We start from the raw sequence: 19,017 nt of genomic DNA on the forward strand, positions 1-19,017 counted from the left end.
GGATGTGTGTGATCAAGGGCTTGCTCTAGCAGCACTCATATGATTATGTGTGTGTGTGTGTGTGTGTGGGGTGTGAAGCACGCTTAGTGCTATGAGATGTCTAGACCATGACACAGGTGATGATGTAATGAAAGGCCCCCACTTCGGGAGGTGCCTTTAAGGATGTAGTTGTTATCTCCTTTGAAGTAGGAGAGGTGCCTATGATTTAGGCTACCCTCTCTCTCACTCTATAAAAGAGAGGCTTTCCTCTCAAATCAATGGAATTCACTCTTTTGATTCCCACTCTCTTCCATGATGCACTCCTACTCTCCCACTTCTCAACAGTGGCCAAACGGCTAGATACAACAGCACTTGGCTGTAGTCGACACACACCTTAGATCTCCTCCTAAAATCCGGACCTTGACTTCCAGATTTCGACTCCTTTTTATGCTAGCGTGAATCTACTACCCATCTCCTTTACAATAGTTTTAAGGGCTCTGACATTCACCCCGACTCACCCTCACTGTGTCAAGCCCCTTTACTTGGCTTTGACATGCCATAGCCATGCCTTGACCTTCGCCCCTGCCGCTGTCCTGCATCTTTATTGCTCCTTCAATGGACTCTTGAAGGTGAGGCTGACGACCGAGTTCGTTGTGTTAATGCATCTACCATGTCCTTTGGCTACTTGCACAAGAAAGTCATCGGGTGGTAGCCTCACATGGCTACTTTGCCCTTCGCCTCTTCACCCTTTATTAGGGCTCATAGCTTCGTTTTCAGTGCCAGTTGCTCGGCGTTCAACAATGAACAATAGTGATGCTTCAACCATGCAAATTGTCCATCCAAATTTAAGTACCGAAGTATGGAATCACAAGTGTTTTTCTTGTTCTCTTTCATGGGCTCCTGATCTCTGTATAAAGTTTCGAAGATTATAAGGCTCTAGATGTACTTCTAGATTTGGTCATCTACATTTTAGAGTTCTTTTTATCAAAGATCTTCTCTGATCTTTACCACCGGGCATCTTTGTCATGTGTCCTATTCCTCCATGCCTTGTTTCGACAATGAACCTTACTTTCAGTTTCTGTATAGCTTTTGGGTTATTACTGATTGATTCTGTGCATATGTCACGATCACATAACTTCTCTATGCAACGATGTTATTTTTCATCAATAGACGTGAGTATTTTGCTGCAAGCATGCTGCATGTCATTGTCGTTTGTGATTGGGACACAACACCATTGTCCAGTTCAATTCATTGTCAAGTTCAATTCATTGTCAAGTTCAATGCATTATCAAGTTTCATTTGCATTGAAATCTATATTCAAATAAGAGTATGGCCACAATAGCCAAATTCAACAGCACACGATCCATTGTTAGATGCCTGACCAGTCTCACCATGAAGCCTGGTTGTCATGCTACTGTAGCAATGTACCTGCTTTTGGAGTTTAGCTCCTAAATCCGATGTTAAAAGGTGTCAAAATCCTGCATAGTGTTCAAAGGTTTTACTCCATTGAATCCATTCTAGGCATGATAGTGCCACATCATCAAGCCGTCCATCTGCTTTCATCTCCAGCCAGTCCCAGGTGAGATGGCCAGCTCCTTTATAGGGGATCAAAAGCATACCTGCAAAGCATAGAAACCCAGTCTCCCATGAGGAATGAAATGCCCGGTGAAATCTTCATATCAGTCTCCCTCTACAAGCATGCTCTTGGTGTGGAGGATTACTCAAAGAGCGTGTCTTGTATAAAAGATGCTCTTTTCAATCTGCTTACTCTCCAAAAATAGTCTGTCAAGACAATGGGGGTAAATCCTAGCGGCCCATTTGTTGTAGATTCTGATATCTTAATGCCGGTCAAGAAATAGACCGCCTCTACCCTGAAAAGGAAATGACCTTGCACCAGATATGAGTGTTCAAACGATCGGTAAAGAAGTGGCAGCGCAGTGTCAAGCAGCTCATTCAACTGTCCAGACCAAGATGAGGTACTTATTATCTATCTGAAGGCTTAAATTTAATCCATCGGATGCAAGGCAGGGTCCAGAAGGGTTGCAGTTGCCCTTTCCTTCCAAATTCTCTATCCTTGAACATTCTTTCTCCTTACCTTGTCCTCATCATAGTCCTTCTTCATGTGAGCATCTCCATATATATTTGACATCAAGACATATGCTGCAGGAAGCTTTCCATCCAATCTCACCACATTTTCAAAGGCATGCCTTCCAACCTGTACATTCTTCCACTTTTCACAAGCACCCAATATAGTCAACCATACCAGAGCATTATTTTGGGAAGGTGTCATCTCCACCATCATCACTGCCTGATCCATTTGGCCTGCACGGCCAAGAAGATCAACCATGCAAGTGTAGTGTTCAACAGTCGGAATAATGCCATACTGTTTGCTCATTGTCTGAAAGTACTTCTGGCCTTTATGCACTAGACCCACATGACTACATACAGTGAGAACACTAAGAAATGTTATCGCATTTGGCTGTATGCCTTCCTGCCTCATTTTCTCAAACAAATGGAACACAAGTGCACTCTCGCCCTGACGGACATACCCTGCAATCAATGAACTCCATGTCACAACATCCCTTCTGGGCAAAGCATCAAACAACTGTTGCGCATCAACCATGCTCCCACATTTAGCATACATGTCGATGAGACTGCTTGCCACAATTGCAATACTCTCAAGTCCTACCATGCTAATTTGAGAATGGAGTTCATTTCCAGTTGCCAAAGCTCCGGTGTTGCCACATGCTTTGAGGACGGCAGAAAATGCCAAGCTATTTGGTAAAATGTCTTGTTCTTGCATTCGGGCATAAAGTATTAAAGCCTTCTCACTTTCTCCTTGCTCCGCATACCCCAAGATCAAGGTAGTCCATGTAACAACATCATGGTATGGCAACTCGTCAAAGACACGTTGTGCATCCTCCATGCTCCCACATTTTGCATGCATATCAACCAAGGTGTTTCCCACAAACAAATCTGACTTAAGACCACTCTTTACTACCTGAGAATGGATGGCTCTACCTTTCTCCAGGCATTCTAATTTTAGAAAACCTCTATCGACTTGCTTTGCCTCTTCCAACGCTGCCAGGCTACTGCAAGCATTCAATGCACCAACAAAGGTAAGATGATTTGGTCTGACACCTTTCGCTTGCATCTGTGCATACAGTTCCAAAGCCAGGACACCCTCTTCCTGCTCAGCATAGCCCAGGATCATGGCATTCCAGGAAACCACATCACGATCACATATTCGATCAAAGACATGCCGTGCATCCTCCATGCTCCCAAATTTTGCATACATATCCACCAAGGTGGTTCCCAAGAACATGTCTGACTCAAAACCACTTTTTAGTAATTGCGAGTGGATGGCTCTACCCTTCTCCAGGCATCCTATTTTCACCAACTTACCGTCAATATGCTTACCCTCTTCCAGAGCTACCGGGCTACTACAAGCCTTCAATACACCAAGAAAGGTTCGATAATCTGGACTTACAGCTTTCTGTTGCATCTGTGCATACAATTCCAAAGCCAACACACCCTCTTCCTGCTTACTGTACCCCAGGATCATGGCGTTCCAGGAAACCACGTCATGCTCAGGCAAGGTATCAAAGACACGTCGTGCATCATCCATGCTTGCATATTTCACATACATATCCACTAAGGTTGTTCCCACGTATACATCTGACTCAAGGCCACACTTTACCACTTGTGAGTGGATAGCTCTACATTTTTCCAAGCATACTATTTTTGTGGCTTTCCTATTGACTTGTTTTCCCTTATCCAGTGCTGCCAGGCTATGGCAAGACTTGAGTAAGCCAATAAAAGTTCGAGCGCATGGTTGGACACCTTCGTGGTGCATCTGTGAATACAATTCCAAAGCCAGCGCACCCTCTTCCTGCTTGGCATAACCCAGGATCATAATGTTCCATGACACGGCATCACGCTTTGGCATGTTGTCAAACAGCTGGTGGGCATCCACCATGCTCCCACGTTTCACGTAGGTATTTATGAGATCGTTTGTCTTGAATAGTGGAAGCTCCTTTAAACGTTCCATCTCACAAAGTGAATTTCTTTAAGGTCATTCACCAGACGCAATTTCGACTGACATTATGAAAAGTGTCGCCACCAATCGTAGTGCAATTATCCAGTCTGGAGTCTTCCGCTATGATCATATGCCTAAAATATGGAGAGTCAAGAAATCCAAAAAGGTCAGTCATCCACATCGTGAGGCCGTAAACATGATCAGACGATTTTAAGAATCCCGGCAGTTGCCACTCTATTATCACAGCTAGGACCTTTGAAATTCTCCTGAAGCGCTCCATAGTTTAATGATACAGTGATGCATCAACATAGTATGGCATGCCTATAAAGCACAGCTCGAAGCAAACGCGTCTTAATAAGCTCTACGAATGTTAACGTTTTTTTTAACGCAGACCATATGCTCAGTTGTTCTTATGTCTTTTGCGTAGAGCGAGTCTACATATTGAAAGTCATGGCTGTGCCGCATCTCCACTTTTCTCCTCTCCCCTCTTCATATTTTGCCAAATTGGTACCCTCGCACTAATTCCAATCCTTGGCACTAGTTCCATCACCAGTAACCATCAGTTGCATTAGTTGTTAACAATCAATTGAACGAATCATTGAATCAATTAATCCCAATATAATTGTGCTCAAAGTACAATAATCAAAATAACACCAATAACACTAGCCACATCAATATTACAATACTGACCATCTAGCATGGCAAATCATAGGCTAGTTAGGTGTCCCTAACTAAACCGCACAAAGCATCCACTAGGACTCTCTCCACGTTTGTTGTGCTTCTATGTAATACTGTTTCATAGTCACACTTGACTAAAATAAAATAATTTCCATAGCAAGAAATATCATAAATACAAATTTTGTAACAATTGTCCCATGACACACTTTAGAAAAATTGTGCGTCCATGACACACAATTGTCCCATAACAATTGTTTCATAGCAAGAAATATCAGAAATACAATTTCTGTAACAATTGTCCCATGACACAGAGCATGGATGGCAAATCTTACTAGTTTGAGACACAAAACGAGCTCCCAAACTGTTGTTACACCCTTTTAGGACTTACATACAAATATTATTACAAGCACAATGACATGCATACCCACATGTGATCCAAAGCCAAAGCTCCTCATGTGATTCAAAACATACTTTAAAAGGACATTTAAATGTGTGTAATGCAATACCATCTGTGGCAATGTTTGAGATTGCGCATGAAATAAGGCTCCATGTTTTCAAATGCTAATTGTTAGATCTTGACCTTTAGGTCCATTTCCTTAAACAAAATATATACAACTCAAAGTGTGCCATGAGAGTTTTATAATTTAATACAATTAAAAACACAACCCTTTTATGCAATTTCTCTTTGCATTGAAAAGGGTCAAGGCAAAAGAGGTCAGCCTCAATGAAAAGTCTCAAATTTTTGAAGAGTAAGCTCCCATACACTTTTATAATTATGTGTGTTTTTAAGAAGTACATGAATAATTCCATGTTTCTCTTTTTTGTGTAATGCCACGTCAGACATTGTGATATCCAATGTGTCTCAAACCTCGTCAAGTGTCCCATGAGGTGGAATCTCATCTCATGGCACTTATCGTCAACCATGGGTTTTGTGGCATCTCCCTAGTTAAGGGGTGAACTGTAGACCCTCTGTAGACGTGGTCGTGTGGAATGATCTGGTAGCAACAATAAGATCTTTGTAGAGAGAGAGAGAGAGAGAGAGAGAGGGAGGGAGGGAGGCAGGAAGGGGGAGAGAGAGAGAGAGAGAGAGAGAGAGACTATGGAGAACAAAACTGTATTACTGCAAATCATTACAATAAATATCATCAACTTCCTAGTCATAAGCTTCGGTGAAGAAGCTTCCATGGCATGTGGAAAATAATAGAGGGCAGAGGTTGTATGCTAAGTGAATATAGAGAGGTAGAAAGGGAATTTTGATATTGTGGGCTATTATTATGTACTAGGGGGGTCATATAGAAAAAAATGTGACTATCACATGCATTCAATAAAAGGATATTTTCAAATCATGTTTTTAACAGAAATATATTAACAAAGGGATATCGTAAAATACATCTCATAAAAGGGTGTCTTTTAATCATACAATATTCACAGTCAAAAGACTTAAAAAATAGGCCTTAAATGCATGTGATATATAGAGGTTAAGTATAGTGATTCCCTTTGACTATATGGACCTTGTTGTGAGGTCTATTAGTGCTCTGGATGGGCAACTTGGTCAACCCTAGAATCAACCAACTTAGGTCAGCCACTATATCAACCACCACCTTTATTAATGAACCCATACCATCGGGACCCTAGCTAATGTTTGTATGTTGATTCTAAGAATCCTCCTTAATGTTCATCCAAATGTCTTTGATGCCCTTTAAGACATTAATCACGAGATTAAGAATTGGACTCAACTCACTCAAGTTGCTTTGGAAAGCAAAATGGAGGATCGTATGGAGCCACCAACAAGAAAGTCCAAGGAGTTTTAAAAAGATATCAATCAAAAGGATGTCATGGTTATAGATTACCAAGAAGAGGGACTCCCTCTCATATGAATGTCCTTGAGAAGGATGTGATAGTCAAGTCCAAGGCTTATGCACTTATAGAAAATAAAAGGAGATGATCTAAGTTAAAGACTCAAAAAAACAAGGTGAAAATTTCACTAGGCTTCTCAAAGGTGATGGGACAACCTCACCTTACATTAGGAAAACCTTTAAATCGCCTCTCACTTTATCCTTCCATGATACCATTCATTTAAGGATGATCTCACCCTTAGATTATGATAACATTTAAATCCCCTCTCGCGTTATCCTTCCAAGTCAACATTAATTTAAAGCCCTTGCACAATCCCCATAGATAGAGGAAGGCAAAACAAATGCTTAGGCATTTGCCTTTGGCATGCCAAAAAAAGAAAATGGTAAGTAAGCACATTCTCTCTCTCTCTCTCTATCTCTATATATATATATATAATATCTTTAACCTATTAACCACGGACACCAAAAAAAAAGAAGAGGACACATGGCAACTTGGAGGAGAAGAGCCTGCCATGTGTCACAAAGAAGGAGCTCTTGGATGGAGGCTTGGAGGGGGGAGGAGGTGGAAAGATAAGAGGGAGGCTTTAGGGAGGAGGTGGAAAGACAAGAGGCATCTTTAGGGGCAAGGAGGAGATAGAAGGTCAATGGAATAGAGGAGATGGAAGGACGATGGAATGGAGGAGATGGAAGGTCACCTTCGGGAGGAAGGAGGAGATGGAAGGTTAATGGAATGAAAGGAAGAGATGGAAGGTCTCAGAGCACGGGTTAAGAGTTAGCCAAAATTTAAGAATTAAAGATGTCATGCATCTTTGCCTGTGCAAAGCAGGGGTTCAGTACTCGTATATGGTAAGTAAGCACATTCTCTGTCTCTCTCTCACTCACTCTCTCTCACTCTCTCTCTCTCTCTCTCACACGCACACACACACACGTTTAAACACTACCAAATACATTGAGCCCAATCTTGCATCAACATCATTTTGCTATAATTTCTTCCAAATGTCTAGAGGGACTAAGAAGAATGCCCAATGTGAAGTCATACTCTTTGAGTAATGGATAATGCATATCTCCGATTGCAAAGCCGATCTCCTTTGTCTCTCTCGCTATGGAGGCTAACCAACGTGCCGCTGAATTCTTGCTCTTGAGCCATGCAAATCTAAAATGCTCCATCTGCGTTGGAGACGAGCACACCACAAATGACTAACTGTACACTAGATTTAGTTGAAATTATAGAATACATACATACCCTTTTAGGGTTAGCCTTACAAGTAGAGTTAGCTGGTTCCCGCATAGTTACACGAAAGTGGAGCATTGATATCTAACACCATTTGCATAAGTGCATCTATAGCAACTACCGACTTCCGAGCCAATCTACACATCAAAATAGAGAACATAAATGAATGTGCGCATTGCATAGGATGCATCTCATTGAAGTAATTGTGACACAGGTAGGTTATACTTACTCTGACACACTGCCATGGATAGATGCTGTTGAATTAACAAAGAAACATTGCTTGGCTAAGATGTCCACAGTCACCAAGCTCCAATGCAGGCGACCTGCATTATCAATTAAGAATAATTATTATTTGACATAATCCTCCACAATGTAAGAGATAAGCTAAGTAGGGATTGATACTCACTCCTTGTGATATGCAGTAAAGATAACTCACGCCGCAGTCAAATCAATAGGTTGCAACCACTTAAAAACATCAATCTATGGTCTTTTGCTTGTTGCTAAGTACATTAGAAACAAGAGAATCGACCATATATAACATCTCTATATATATAGGGGAAGCTGTTCTAAAACCATACTACAATAAAAAGAAAAGAATATTAGTTCATTTGATCCAATGGAAATACAAAAGCATAAAGTCAAGAAAAAGTTTATGTCAACAAACTTGAGGATGGCTGTTATGACCTTGTCATTAACCTCTTTCTTGGAGTTTAAAAGGATTGAAATGTCCTCTTCATTGAATAGAAAAGTAAGAGGTTGTTCTCGAACTTGAAACCTAACTTGAAATGACTTCTCCATCTGTTGCAAGGTATATTTTCTAGACTCATCCGATGGATAACCAGAGCAGCTTTGCTTTCTTGAGATGAGCTTCTTATATTCTCTACTCCAGCCATGTCCTCCTCATCCTCCTCCTTTTCCTCCTCCTATAAAAGGATAAAATAATCATGAGATTCAAAAATTTGGATTAATTATAATTTAAAAAAGGCTTTTAAATAAATAAAGAAAATTAAAGATAAGTTTTCATACCCTTAGATATCTTCGTGGTCTTTTTATGTAACCTTATGAGGCAAGGTCAATGTCATATCCATCTCCTTCAACTTCCTTACTATCGCTGGTGTCCTCACTATCATATCCAAAGCTTTCATCATTTTCATCCTCTTTCTTACTCTCATCATACATGGCCATCTCTATGTCAGCATCCTCTTCATGTGAGATTAGACCTTTCTTATCATACTTTATTATGAGAGAAGCCATGGTATCAAGGTATTCCAAGCAAGCAGGGCTCTCAATAATAATTACATGGTGTCCTTTTCTTATAAGAGCTTTAAACAAATGTCCCATTTGACACAATGTGACTTTCCATCCGGGCGACAGCAAAAATTCCATCATACTAATTAAAAGATCAGCACTTTTTGCTGGTCTTTCATAGTGATTTGCGTTACGATGGAGGGGACTTGGAGCTTCATGCTCTTCCAGCACTAGTTGCAATCTCTTTGCATTCTCTCTTATGTTGTTCTGTAAGGAGTGATCATTGTAAGGGCTCTTCATGCACAAGAAAAAGGTTTCAAGACTCTGTATCTTGAGACCGCATTCTCTCTTGTCCCTCTTTCTTAAGTATATACCATTGTAAATCTTAAGCTCATTGCCATATTGTTTTTCTAGGGTAGCAGACATTCCTTGTCATCTTTATAAGCAAATATGACTATGTTACATAGACCCACTCTACCAATAGTGGTATGTAATATTTTGTCAAGGAGTTGACGAATGTCATCTGTTGATATTTCATGGACAAAGAAAAGCTGAGGCCTCTCCCAAGCAGTGTCGTCGGATAAGAAATCATTCAATGAAACTCCCTTGCACTCAACACTCTTTCCAAACTTTGAAATGATCTCATGTATGAAAAAAAAGCCCTTGTTCAAAGTTTTTGCTTTTCTGAGAGTGTGCTTATTGATGATTTTTGTGCATATGCATACACATTTTCCGAAATGTCACTTGCCATAGAAGGAGTAATTTTAGATCCATTGTCTTCTACCTTCACCCATTTGTGCACCCAAGCCTTCTATTTAGCTGACGGTAAAGGTGATGCCATCTGCCTCATAATGCTATGATCAATTTTACATTGGCTAATTGGATTTTTTTTTTTTGCCAGCAAATATTCAATTGCACTCTTTACTGCATCATGCTTGACCTGTTGGATGATGCAATCTTCCATGCAATGATCTTTATCCTTTTTGCCAAAAAATCATTCTTTAGACGTTAATTTCTCTGCAGCAAGACTTGCGTATTTGTCTAGCAAGTTTCTTAGAGGCCTCCACATCTGAGCTGTCATCTCTTTTTTTCTCAATCTTCTTTGCCTTGTCTTTAATCAATGGTGGACGCTCATATGTGACATCTCCCTTCTCACATGCAAGACACACGTCTTTAATTTGATGAAAAACTTCATCACTATGGAAAAGTATGCTTGTGTAGTCTTGATACCTGTCCCTTACTGTCTTAAAGCTTGTAATCACCTCTGTTCTTTCTTGCTTTCCCCTTGGTACAATTGCACTCAAACATGTGTAGAAGTCAACAAGATTATCCGCTTCCACTTTAGTTACAGTTCTTTTGAGAGTGGTCACAAGAGAATGAAAAGTTCTCCATATGGTCCTAGCTTTGAGCAACATCTTTGAAGTGGAGGTGATCTTTCGTAGTGCATGAATGTCATGATTAAGTCTTTCCGACTCAATCAAATATTTTTTCTCATTCTTAAAGATACAAATGCTTGAAGAATAGTAGTGGAATTGAGGCACACTCGCGAAGGTTTGATAAGTATTTCTCCTTCGTTGCATGCCTCTCTAGAACGCTCATTACAAGCATAGTCATAGTGCTAACCATCTATTCCCTCAAATGTGCAATGAGCTAAGAAATTTCTCTTGGCATCCTTTCTATGTCGTTCTGGATCATTCACACTGAACTGTCCTTCCTGAAATGAGGGAACTTGTTTTCCAAGGAACTTAGTGAATTGCATCTCAAAATCTATAGGCTAAAAGAAATTGATGGATTGACTAGATACTCCTTTGACTAGCCAAAATGCCCTTGGACGAAGTACCAAATTAGAAACAACTGGTTCTTTCCCATCAATTAAAGCCTGAAAAATCTTTTCAGCATAGACAATATCTAAGGTCCTACTGTTGGTGAAGACGCTTGCTTTGACCACCATTGAAGCATGTACAACTTGAGTCTTCTGGCCCCATATATATCCTAGATCCTCATCTATCACTGCCTCATTCAAGGGAAGATTTAGGTTCTTCATTGATAACATTTCTACTTTTAAATCTGATTCCATTTCAAGACCCTCTGCATCCTCTTCATGTTCTTCCTCTTCTCTTCTTTGCCCTTTCTTTGTAGATGAACGACCTCTTTTTCGAGTTATAGGACTTGGAACTATAGCTCATGAAGTACTCGCCTTTTTCATTTGACATCGGGGTTTATTTTTTAGGAGCTCTATGTGAACCGCTTTAGATCGCCCTACTTCTTCTTCTATTGCCTCCACTTTAAGTATACTTAAGGGCTGCACTTGTTCTGTTATTCCATTAACTTCATGAGTTACACCATCTAAGAGTAATACCATGAATGAGAGATGCATGTGCATGTCCTATCTCATCTGATGCATGTCGTGTCTCAGCTAATTCAATTCTTGTCTCAAATGCATGTGCATGTATTGTATCATCTGATGCATGCCGTGTCTCAGCCAATTCAATTCATGTCTCAGATGTAGATCCCTTGTAAGCATCCACATGTACAAGACCCTCATCCAATGCTACAATATGTTTTTTCTCATCCACTCTAGTTCCTCTCTCATTTGTATTACCATGAACCAGGTCTACATGATGTGTCTCATCACTTCCTTTCTCATGTGTGGATTCTTACACCTTAGGTCCCTCCAATGAAGTTGAACCTTGTTCAATGATGCCCTGAAAGTATTCAAGGATTATCTTTGACTGCATTTTTCTTGCTTCCTCAATGGGAAATTCCTCCCACACATGTTGGAGGATCTCCAATGCAGGAACCAATTCAGGAAATCTAGGTGCTTTTGGTGGAGGCATCACAAAGTGCATTGCATCTTTCTTTGAAAGATGAAACAATCTGTTGCTCATTCTTGACTTTGTATAAATCATCATTGTTTTGCTATCTTTTTCAATTTTTATTCCAAGTAAGGTGCTCCCTTGAATCAAATTTCTCTTTGAGAAAGATACATCTGATGCCTGCTCATCTTTCTCAACTCTCTCTTTGTCATCACTAGAATGAGATTTTCTTTGCTCAGTACCAAGAACCATGCTTTCTTTGTTGTGTCAACAACGGTCTAGTTTGTGAATTCCTTTGGGGCATAAATTCTTCCATTGTATTTCAGTGTCATACCATTGACAAATGCTGTAGCCTCAAGATCCATCCTATATTAAAGCACAACAAAAATTTTAGGTACAAATAATATAATACTTTTGCATGAAAACTACAATTACTTTGATAAATCAAAAGTACAATGTGTCCCATTGATAGACCTCAAGTTTTCATTCTTCCCGATCGTATAAGTGCCAATTTCATGCTTTGGGAATAGCCTAAAAGGCTTTACAAGTCTTAGATACATGCATAATGTGAAAAAAAATAAGGATTTACAATGAACTCGTGGATAGTATAAAATGAAATGAAATGAAGTACAATCTATGCTAATCTAGACTACACCAACCGTCAAAGCGAATAAAAGCAAGAAATAATTTCTTTTCCAATGTTCTTTTTAATATGCTTAGGTTGCGAGTTAAAAGTAAGAAATAATCTCTTTTCCATTGTTCTTTTTAATATACTCAGGTTGCGAGTTTAAAAAAGATAATTAATATTGAGACAAACAATTTTAAAAATGAGACAAAATTTTTATTTACAAAAACTAATTTACTTACAACTCATAAGAATTTAACATTCACATTAATAAGAAGTTAAAATCTTAATAAATTTAAAATTGACTTTATGAAAAATAAATTTTAAATTCACTCCAAACCCTAAATCCTAAACCCTAAACCCAAAATCCCAAACCCTAAACCCTAACTCCCAAACCCAAAACCCAAACCCTCAAATCCTAAACCTAACCCCCAAACCCTAAACCCTAAACCCTAACCTCTAAACTCGAAACCCAAACCCTCAAATCCTAAAACCTAACCCCCAAACCCTAAACCCTAAATCCAAACCCCCAAACCCTAACCCCTAAATCCTAAACTCTAAACCCTAAACCCTAAACCCAAACCCAAACTCCTAAACCCTAAACCCAAACTCTAAACCCTAAACCCAAACCCTTAAACCCTAAAACCTAACCCCCAAACCTTAAACCCAAACCTCTAAACCTCCAAACCCCAAACCCTAAACCCTAAACCCAAACCCCCAAACCCTAAACCCAAACTCCCAAACCTTAAACCCTAACCCCCAAACCCTCAAACTTCTAAACCCTAAATCCAAACCCCCAAACCCTAAACCCTAAACCCAAACCCTAAACCCTAAACCCAAACCCAAACCCCCAAATCCTAAATCCTAAATCCTAAACCCCTAAACCCTAAACCCTAAACCCAAACCCCCAAAGCTTAAACCCTAATACCTAAACCCTAAACCCTATACCCGAAACCCTAACCCCCAAATCCTAATCTCTAACCCCCTAAACAGTAACCCCAAACCCAAACCCTAAACCCTAAACCCCTAACCCTAAACCCTAATCCCTAACTCCCAAAGCCTAAACCCCCAATCCCCAAACCTTATACCCAAAACCCCAAACCCTTTTTTAATTCAAATTAATTTAACTTAAAACCACTAAGAATTTAAAATTCACATTCATAAGAAGTTTAAATTTTGACAAAGTAAATTCTTATTAGTTTGAATCACAAAATTTGAAATATAAATAAATTTAATTTAACTTAAAGTTTATGGAAAAATATAAAAATTTAAACATAAAATTGAGAAAATAAGACTTAAAATAAAAAATTCAATATTTACGTAGAAGAATATATTAATTCTCCCTAAAAGGAAATAAATTAAACTAATAATATACTAATGTAAGTTAATCTACTTTTAAAATTTTCAAAAAGGTGAGAAATTTAAAATTATACTTTCTATATTCCAACACAAAATGCATTTTTTCTACTATATTACAAAAATTTTAATTGAGAAATTAAACTAGTAAATTGAAAATGAAAATGAAACTCATTTTAAATTTTAAATAAAAGGAAATTTTAAAATTCAAGTTTCCACAAGTTTGTCTTTTTGCACACATTTGTCTTTTCACACTTTTCAAGTTTCCACACGTTTATCTTTTCAAATAGAAGATTGTCTTTTCACACAATTTTCAAGTTTCCACACATTTGTCTTTTCAAACACAAAGGTTCATAGTTTAAAAAAAGGCGAGAAATTTGAAATTCAAGTTTCCACATGTTTCTCTTTTCAAACACCAAGGTTTATAGTTTTGTTTGTTTAAGTTTCGACTAAATCACACACTAAGGTAGATAGTTTTGTTTGCAAGTTTCCACATGTTTACATTCTCCTTCACTATCTCTCCTCTAATATCCCTCATTGATCGTAGCTCCCACATCCCTCCATCAAAACATCTCTCCTTTATCCCTCATTGATCATCGTGCACTCCTTTCTCCTCCTCATTGGTAAGATTTTCTATCTCTTTCATTCTTGCTCTCTCTCTCTCTCACTCTCTCGCGTACTTTCTCTTGCTCCCTCCCTCTCTAAATTTTCATCTCTCGTCTATCACTCTCGTCTCCTCTCTCTCTCTCTCTCTCTCTCTCTCTCACACACACACACACACACACACACACACACGAGTATGCTTCTCTCTCTCTTGTCTCCCCTCTCCCTCTCTTTTTCTCTCTTCTCTCTCTCTCTCTCTCTCTCTCTCTCTCTCTCTCTCTCTCTCTCTATTTCCTCTCCCCTCTCCTCTCCATTTCCTCTCGTCTTTATTTACTCTCTCTCTCCTCCTCTACATTTCCTCTCTCTCTCTCTCTCTCTCTCCCCCCTCCTCTCCATTTCCTCTCTCTCTCATGTCACCTACTCTCTCGCTTCACCTCTCTCTTCCTTGCCTAGTCTTTCGCTTCAGATCTCTCTCTCTCTTTCTCTCTCTCTCTCTCGGCCCTCTCTTCCTTCACTTCTCCCTCTCCCTCTCGTGCGCTACTGCGGTAGCTTCACCTCTCCCTCCCCCCCCCCCTCTCTCTCTCTCTTATGTGCTACCTCTCTCCCTCTCTCTCCCTCTCTCTTTGTCTCTCTAGCATGCTGTCTCTTTCTCAATGTGTGTGTGTGTGTGTATTTTTACTGCCACCTCTCTTTCTCTCCTCTCTCTCTCTCTCGCACTGCCATGGCAGTGTGCCTCTCTTTCTCTCCTCTCTCTCTCTCTCTCGCATGCGCACGTGGTCTCTCTCTCTCTCTCTCCCACTCTCCTCTCTGTGTGTGTGTGTGCTGTTGCCTCTCTCTCTCTCTCTCTCTCTCTCTCTCTCTCTCTCTCTCTTTCGTGCGCATCTCTCTCTCTCTCTCTCCCACTCTCCTCTGTGTGTGTGTGTGTGCTGTTGCCTCTCTTTCTCTCTCTCTCTCTCTCTCTTTCGTGCGCACTGCCTGTCGCTATAGCGTGCCTCTCTCTCTCTCTCTCTCTCTCTCTCTCTCTCTCTCTCTCTCTCTCTCTCTCTCTCTCTCTCTCTCCTCTCTTTCTCTCTCCTCTCTCTCTCTCTTGCACGTGTGCGCGCTACCGCAGCAATGTGTCTCTCTCTCTCTCTCTCTCTCTCTCTCTCTCTCTCGCTCGGTCTCGCATGCGCACGCTATCGCAACAACATGCCTCTCTTTCTCTCTCTCTCTGTCTCTCTCTCTGTCTCTCTCTCTCTCTGTCTCTCTCTCTCTTTGTCTCTCGCTCCCTCTGCTTTCACCTCTCCCTCTCTGTCTCTTCCTCTCTTGCGCAACCTCTCTCTCTCTCTCTCTCTCTCTCTCTCTCTCTCTCTCTTTGTGTGTGTGCTGTCACCTCTCTTTCTCTCTCTCTCTCTCTCTCTGCTTGCACTATCATGGCACGTGCCTCTCTCTCTCTCTCCCTCTTCTTTCACCTCTCCCTGTCTCGTGCAACCTCTCTCTCTCTCTCTCTCCCTCTCTCTCTCTTGCATTGTCGCAGCAGTGTGCCTCTCTCTCTCTCTCTCTCTCTCTCTCTCTCTCTCTCTCTCTCTCTCTCTCTCTCTCTCTCTCTCTCCCTCCCTCTCCCTCTCTTTCTCTCTCTTGCTCCCTCTTCTTTCACCTCTCTCTCTCTCTCTCTCTCTCTCTCTCTCTCTCTCTCTCTCTCTCTCTCCGTCTCTCACACAACCTCTCTCCCTCTCTCTCTCCCTCTGTCTCTCTCTCGTGCAGCCCCCCCTCTCTCTCTCTCTCTCTCTCTCTCTCTCTCTCTCTCTCTCTAGTGCGCTATCGCCTCTCTTCTTTCACCTCGCCTCTCTTCCTTCACCTCTCTCTCTCTCTCTCTCTCTCTCTCGCTCTCTCTCTCTCTCTCTCTCTCTCTCTCTCTCTCTCCCTCTCTCTCTCTCTCGCACAACCTCTCTCTCCCTCTCTCGCGTGGCCCTCCCTCCCCCTCTCTTTCTCTCTCTCTCTCTCTCTCCAACACTGTCGCTGTCGTAGCAGTGGCATCTCTATTCTTTTACATCTCACTCTCTATCTTGCGTGCTCCCTCTCTCCCTCTCCCTCCCACTCTCTCCTTCTCTTCTCTCTCGGCCCTCTTTTCCTTCACCTCTCTCTCTCCCTCTCTCTCTCTTTCTCTCTCTAGCTTCTTTTCTCTCTCCCTCTCTCTCTGCCGAGGCAGTGACTCTCTCTCTTCGTCTCTCTCTAAACGTCTCTCCTCCACTTTTCTCTCTGTCTCTCTCTTTTCTTTCTCTCTCTAAGTTCTCTCTCTATAAGAAAATTTCAAAGAATAAAATTTACAAAAGGTACCTGGAAGAAAGTTGAGATGTATGCTTGTGCTTGCTTTTGCTCTTGCTCCTCCTTTTGCTTCTGCTCTTGCTTTTCCTTGTTGAAATGAGAGAAACAATGAGAGGAGGAGAGTATATATAAGAAAAACTAGGGTTTTAAGTGCTTCTCTCTCATTGGTCCTCCTATATCATTGTCTCCTCTCCCATTGGCCTCTCCATCACATTATCTTCTCTTCCATTTGTCCCTCCATCCAAGTATCTCTCCCTCTCCCACCCACTCCCACTCCCACTCCCATCCTCCCACCCCCACCTCCCCCATTCCCACTCCCTCTCCCACTCCCATCCTCCCACCCCCACCCCTCCCCCACCTCCCCCATTCCCACTCCCACTCCCATTCTCGCACCCCCACCTCCCCCATTCCCACTCTGTCTCCCACTGCCATGCCCATCCTCCCACCCCCACCCCTCCCACTCCCTCTCCCACTCCTAGTCCCATTCTCCCACCCCCATCTCCCCCATTCCCACTCCCTCTCCCATGCCCACTCCCATTCTCCCACCCCCACACCCACCTCGCCCATTCCCACTCCCTCTCCCACTCCCACTCCCATCCTCCCACTCCTATCCTCCCACCCCCACCCCCACCCCCACCTCCCCCATTCCCACTCCCTCTCCCACTCCCACGCCCACCTCCCCTCTCCTACTCCCACTCCCACTTCCACACTCCCACTCTTCCTTTCTCCCACTCCCACCTCCCACTCCCATTCCCACATTCCTACTATCTTTGCAAGTTAGGGTTTAGGGATTAGGGTTTATGGTTTAGGGGTTAGGGTTTAGGGTTTAGGGTTTGGGAGTTTTTAGGGTTTAGAGGGTCAAGATTAACTTTTACGATCTAGGGATTAGAGGTTAGGTTTTTGGAACTAGGGTTTAGAGGATAGGGTTTAGGGTTTAGGGTGTAGGATTTAGGATTTAGGGTTTAAGGTTTAGGGGTTAGAGGTCTAGGATTAGGATTGAGGGTTTAGGAATTAGGGGTTAGGGTTTAGGTTTAGGGTTTGGAGGCTAGGGTTCAGGGTTTAAGGTTTAAGATTTAGGAATTAGGGGTTAGGGTTTAGGTTAAGGGTTTTGGGATTAGGGATTAAAGATTAGGGGTTAGGGTTTATGGATTAGGATTTAGGGGTTTAGGATTTAGGTTTAGGGATTAGGGTTTAGGGTTTAAGGGTTAGGGTTTGAAAATTAGGGTTTTGGGATTAGGGATTAGGGATTAGGATTTACGGATTACGATTTAGGGGTTTAGGATTTAGGTTTAGGGATTAGGGCTTAGGGTTTAGGGCTTAGGGTTTAAGGGTTAGGGTTTAAGAATTAGGGGTTAGAGTTTAGGAATTAGGGATTAGGGTATAGAATTTAGGGTTTTGAGGGCTAGGATTAGGATTTAGGGTTTAGAAATTAGGGGTTAGTGTTTAAGATTTAGGGTTTAGGGATTAGGGTTTATGGTTTCGAGGGCCAAAATTAGGGTTTAGGGTTTGGGGATTGGGGGTTAGGGTTTAGGGTTTAATTAAAATTTTAAACAAGATCTAGATTTCTAAATAATTAATAAAGTAGATTATTGAGAAGAGACTAATGTTCTTTATAATGGTTGATAGCTTGTTTGCAAAGGAAACTCACAAAGGAGATGGCTACAAAATTTATTCCAGGGATGGAGGTGATTCTATGTTGCAAAAGAGTAGTTGCATTTGCTACAATCCATAAAAGTGATCGAAATTCTATTCGTCACTTTAGAAGACTTAGCGAAGATAAGGTGGCGGTTATTGTATCAAGGATTCTTAGTGCACATGTTGAGCTAAAGCATAAGTGGCGGGATATGGAAATCCTTGGAGATGTTATGTCCTATAATACTTCCAACAAAGGATTTATTACATGGGACTGAGATGAGACTTATCCAACACATGTCATTAGGAATACAAAGTGCATATCTTTGGATTTTAGAGTGGGAGATATTTTACAAATGTTATCATTTGCAAATAAGAATGTAGCAGAAGGTCATCTTGGGATTTGAACAAGTGGAGCACTGGACATTTGCAGAGATGAGAATTCAAAAAGTTTGATGATGGTATGGATGATAACTCAATCTCATTGGATGGTCCCTACTATGAGGTAGGTAAGGATTTGAGATGGAGCATGCAATTTTTAAAGATTGGAAAGACTCGGCATGTGGTTTTTAATGATAAACACAATGTATACTACAACATCAAAGAATTGAAAGAATATGCCAATGTACCAAGCTCTATTCATTCAGAGA

The 19,017-nt window shown here is 41.2% G+C and overlaps 1 protein-coding gene across 1 annotated transcript; it reads right to left on the bottom strand.

Moving 5' to 3' along the window:
• Window positions 1–1,449: 1,449 nt before the first annotated feature.
• Window positions 1,450–4,030, bottom strand: LOC147894171 (pentatricopeptide repeat-containing protein At3g02330, mitochondrial-like). The gene is made up of 5 exons (XM_087384675.1): window positions 3,284–4,030; window positions 2,981–3,169; window positions 2,075–2,821; window positions 1,867–1,936; window positions 1,450–1,598 (listed from the first exon to the last, which is right to left on the bottom strand). The coding sequence occupies exons 1-5, from the start codon at window positions 4,028–4,030 to the stop codon at window positions 1,450–1,452; spliced, it is 1,902 nt and encodes a 633-aa protein (XP_087240801.1).
• Window positions 4,031–19,017: the final 14,987 nt, after the last annotated feature.

The sequence above is a fragment of the Dipteris shenzhenensis genome, chromosome 14, assembly GCF_047967505.1.
Source record: "Dipteris shenzhenensis isolate YYH24624 ecotype China chromosome 14, Dip_SZ_1.0, whole genome shotgun sequence".
In the NCBI taxonomy this organism is placed as follows: Eukaryota; Viridiplantae; Streptophyta; class Polypodiopsida; order Gleicheniales; family Dipteridaceae; genus Dipteris; species Dipteris shenzhenensis.

Coding starts and splice junctions, on each gene's coding strand:
- LOC147894171 (XM_087384675.1), bottom strand. CDS start 4,030: ATGGAACGTTTAAAGGAGCTTCCACTATTCAAGACAAACGATCTCATA. Junction 3,170..3,283: donor TGTTCTTGGGAACCACCTTG/GTGGATATGTAT, acceptor TATGCTGAGCAG/GAAGAGGGTGTCCTGGCTTT. Junction 1,937..2,074: donor AGGACTATGATGAGGACAAG/GTAAGGAGAAAG, acceptor TGGTCTGGACAG/TTGAATGAGCTGCTTGACAC.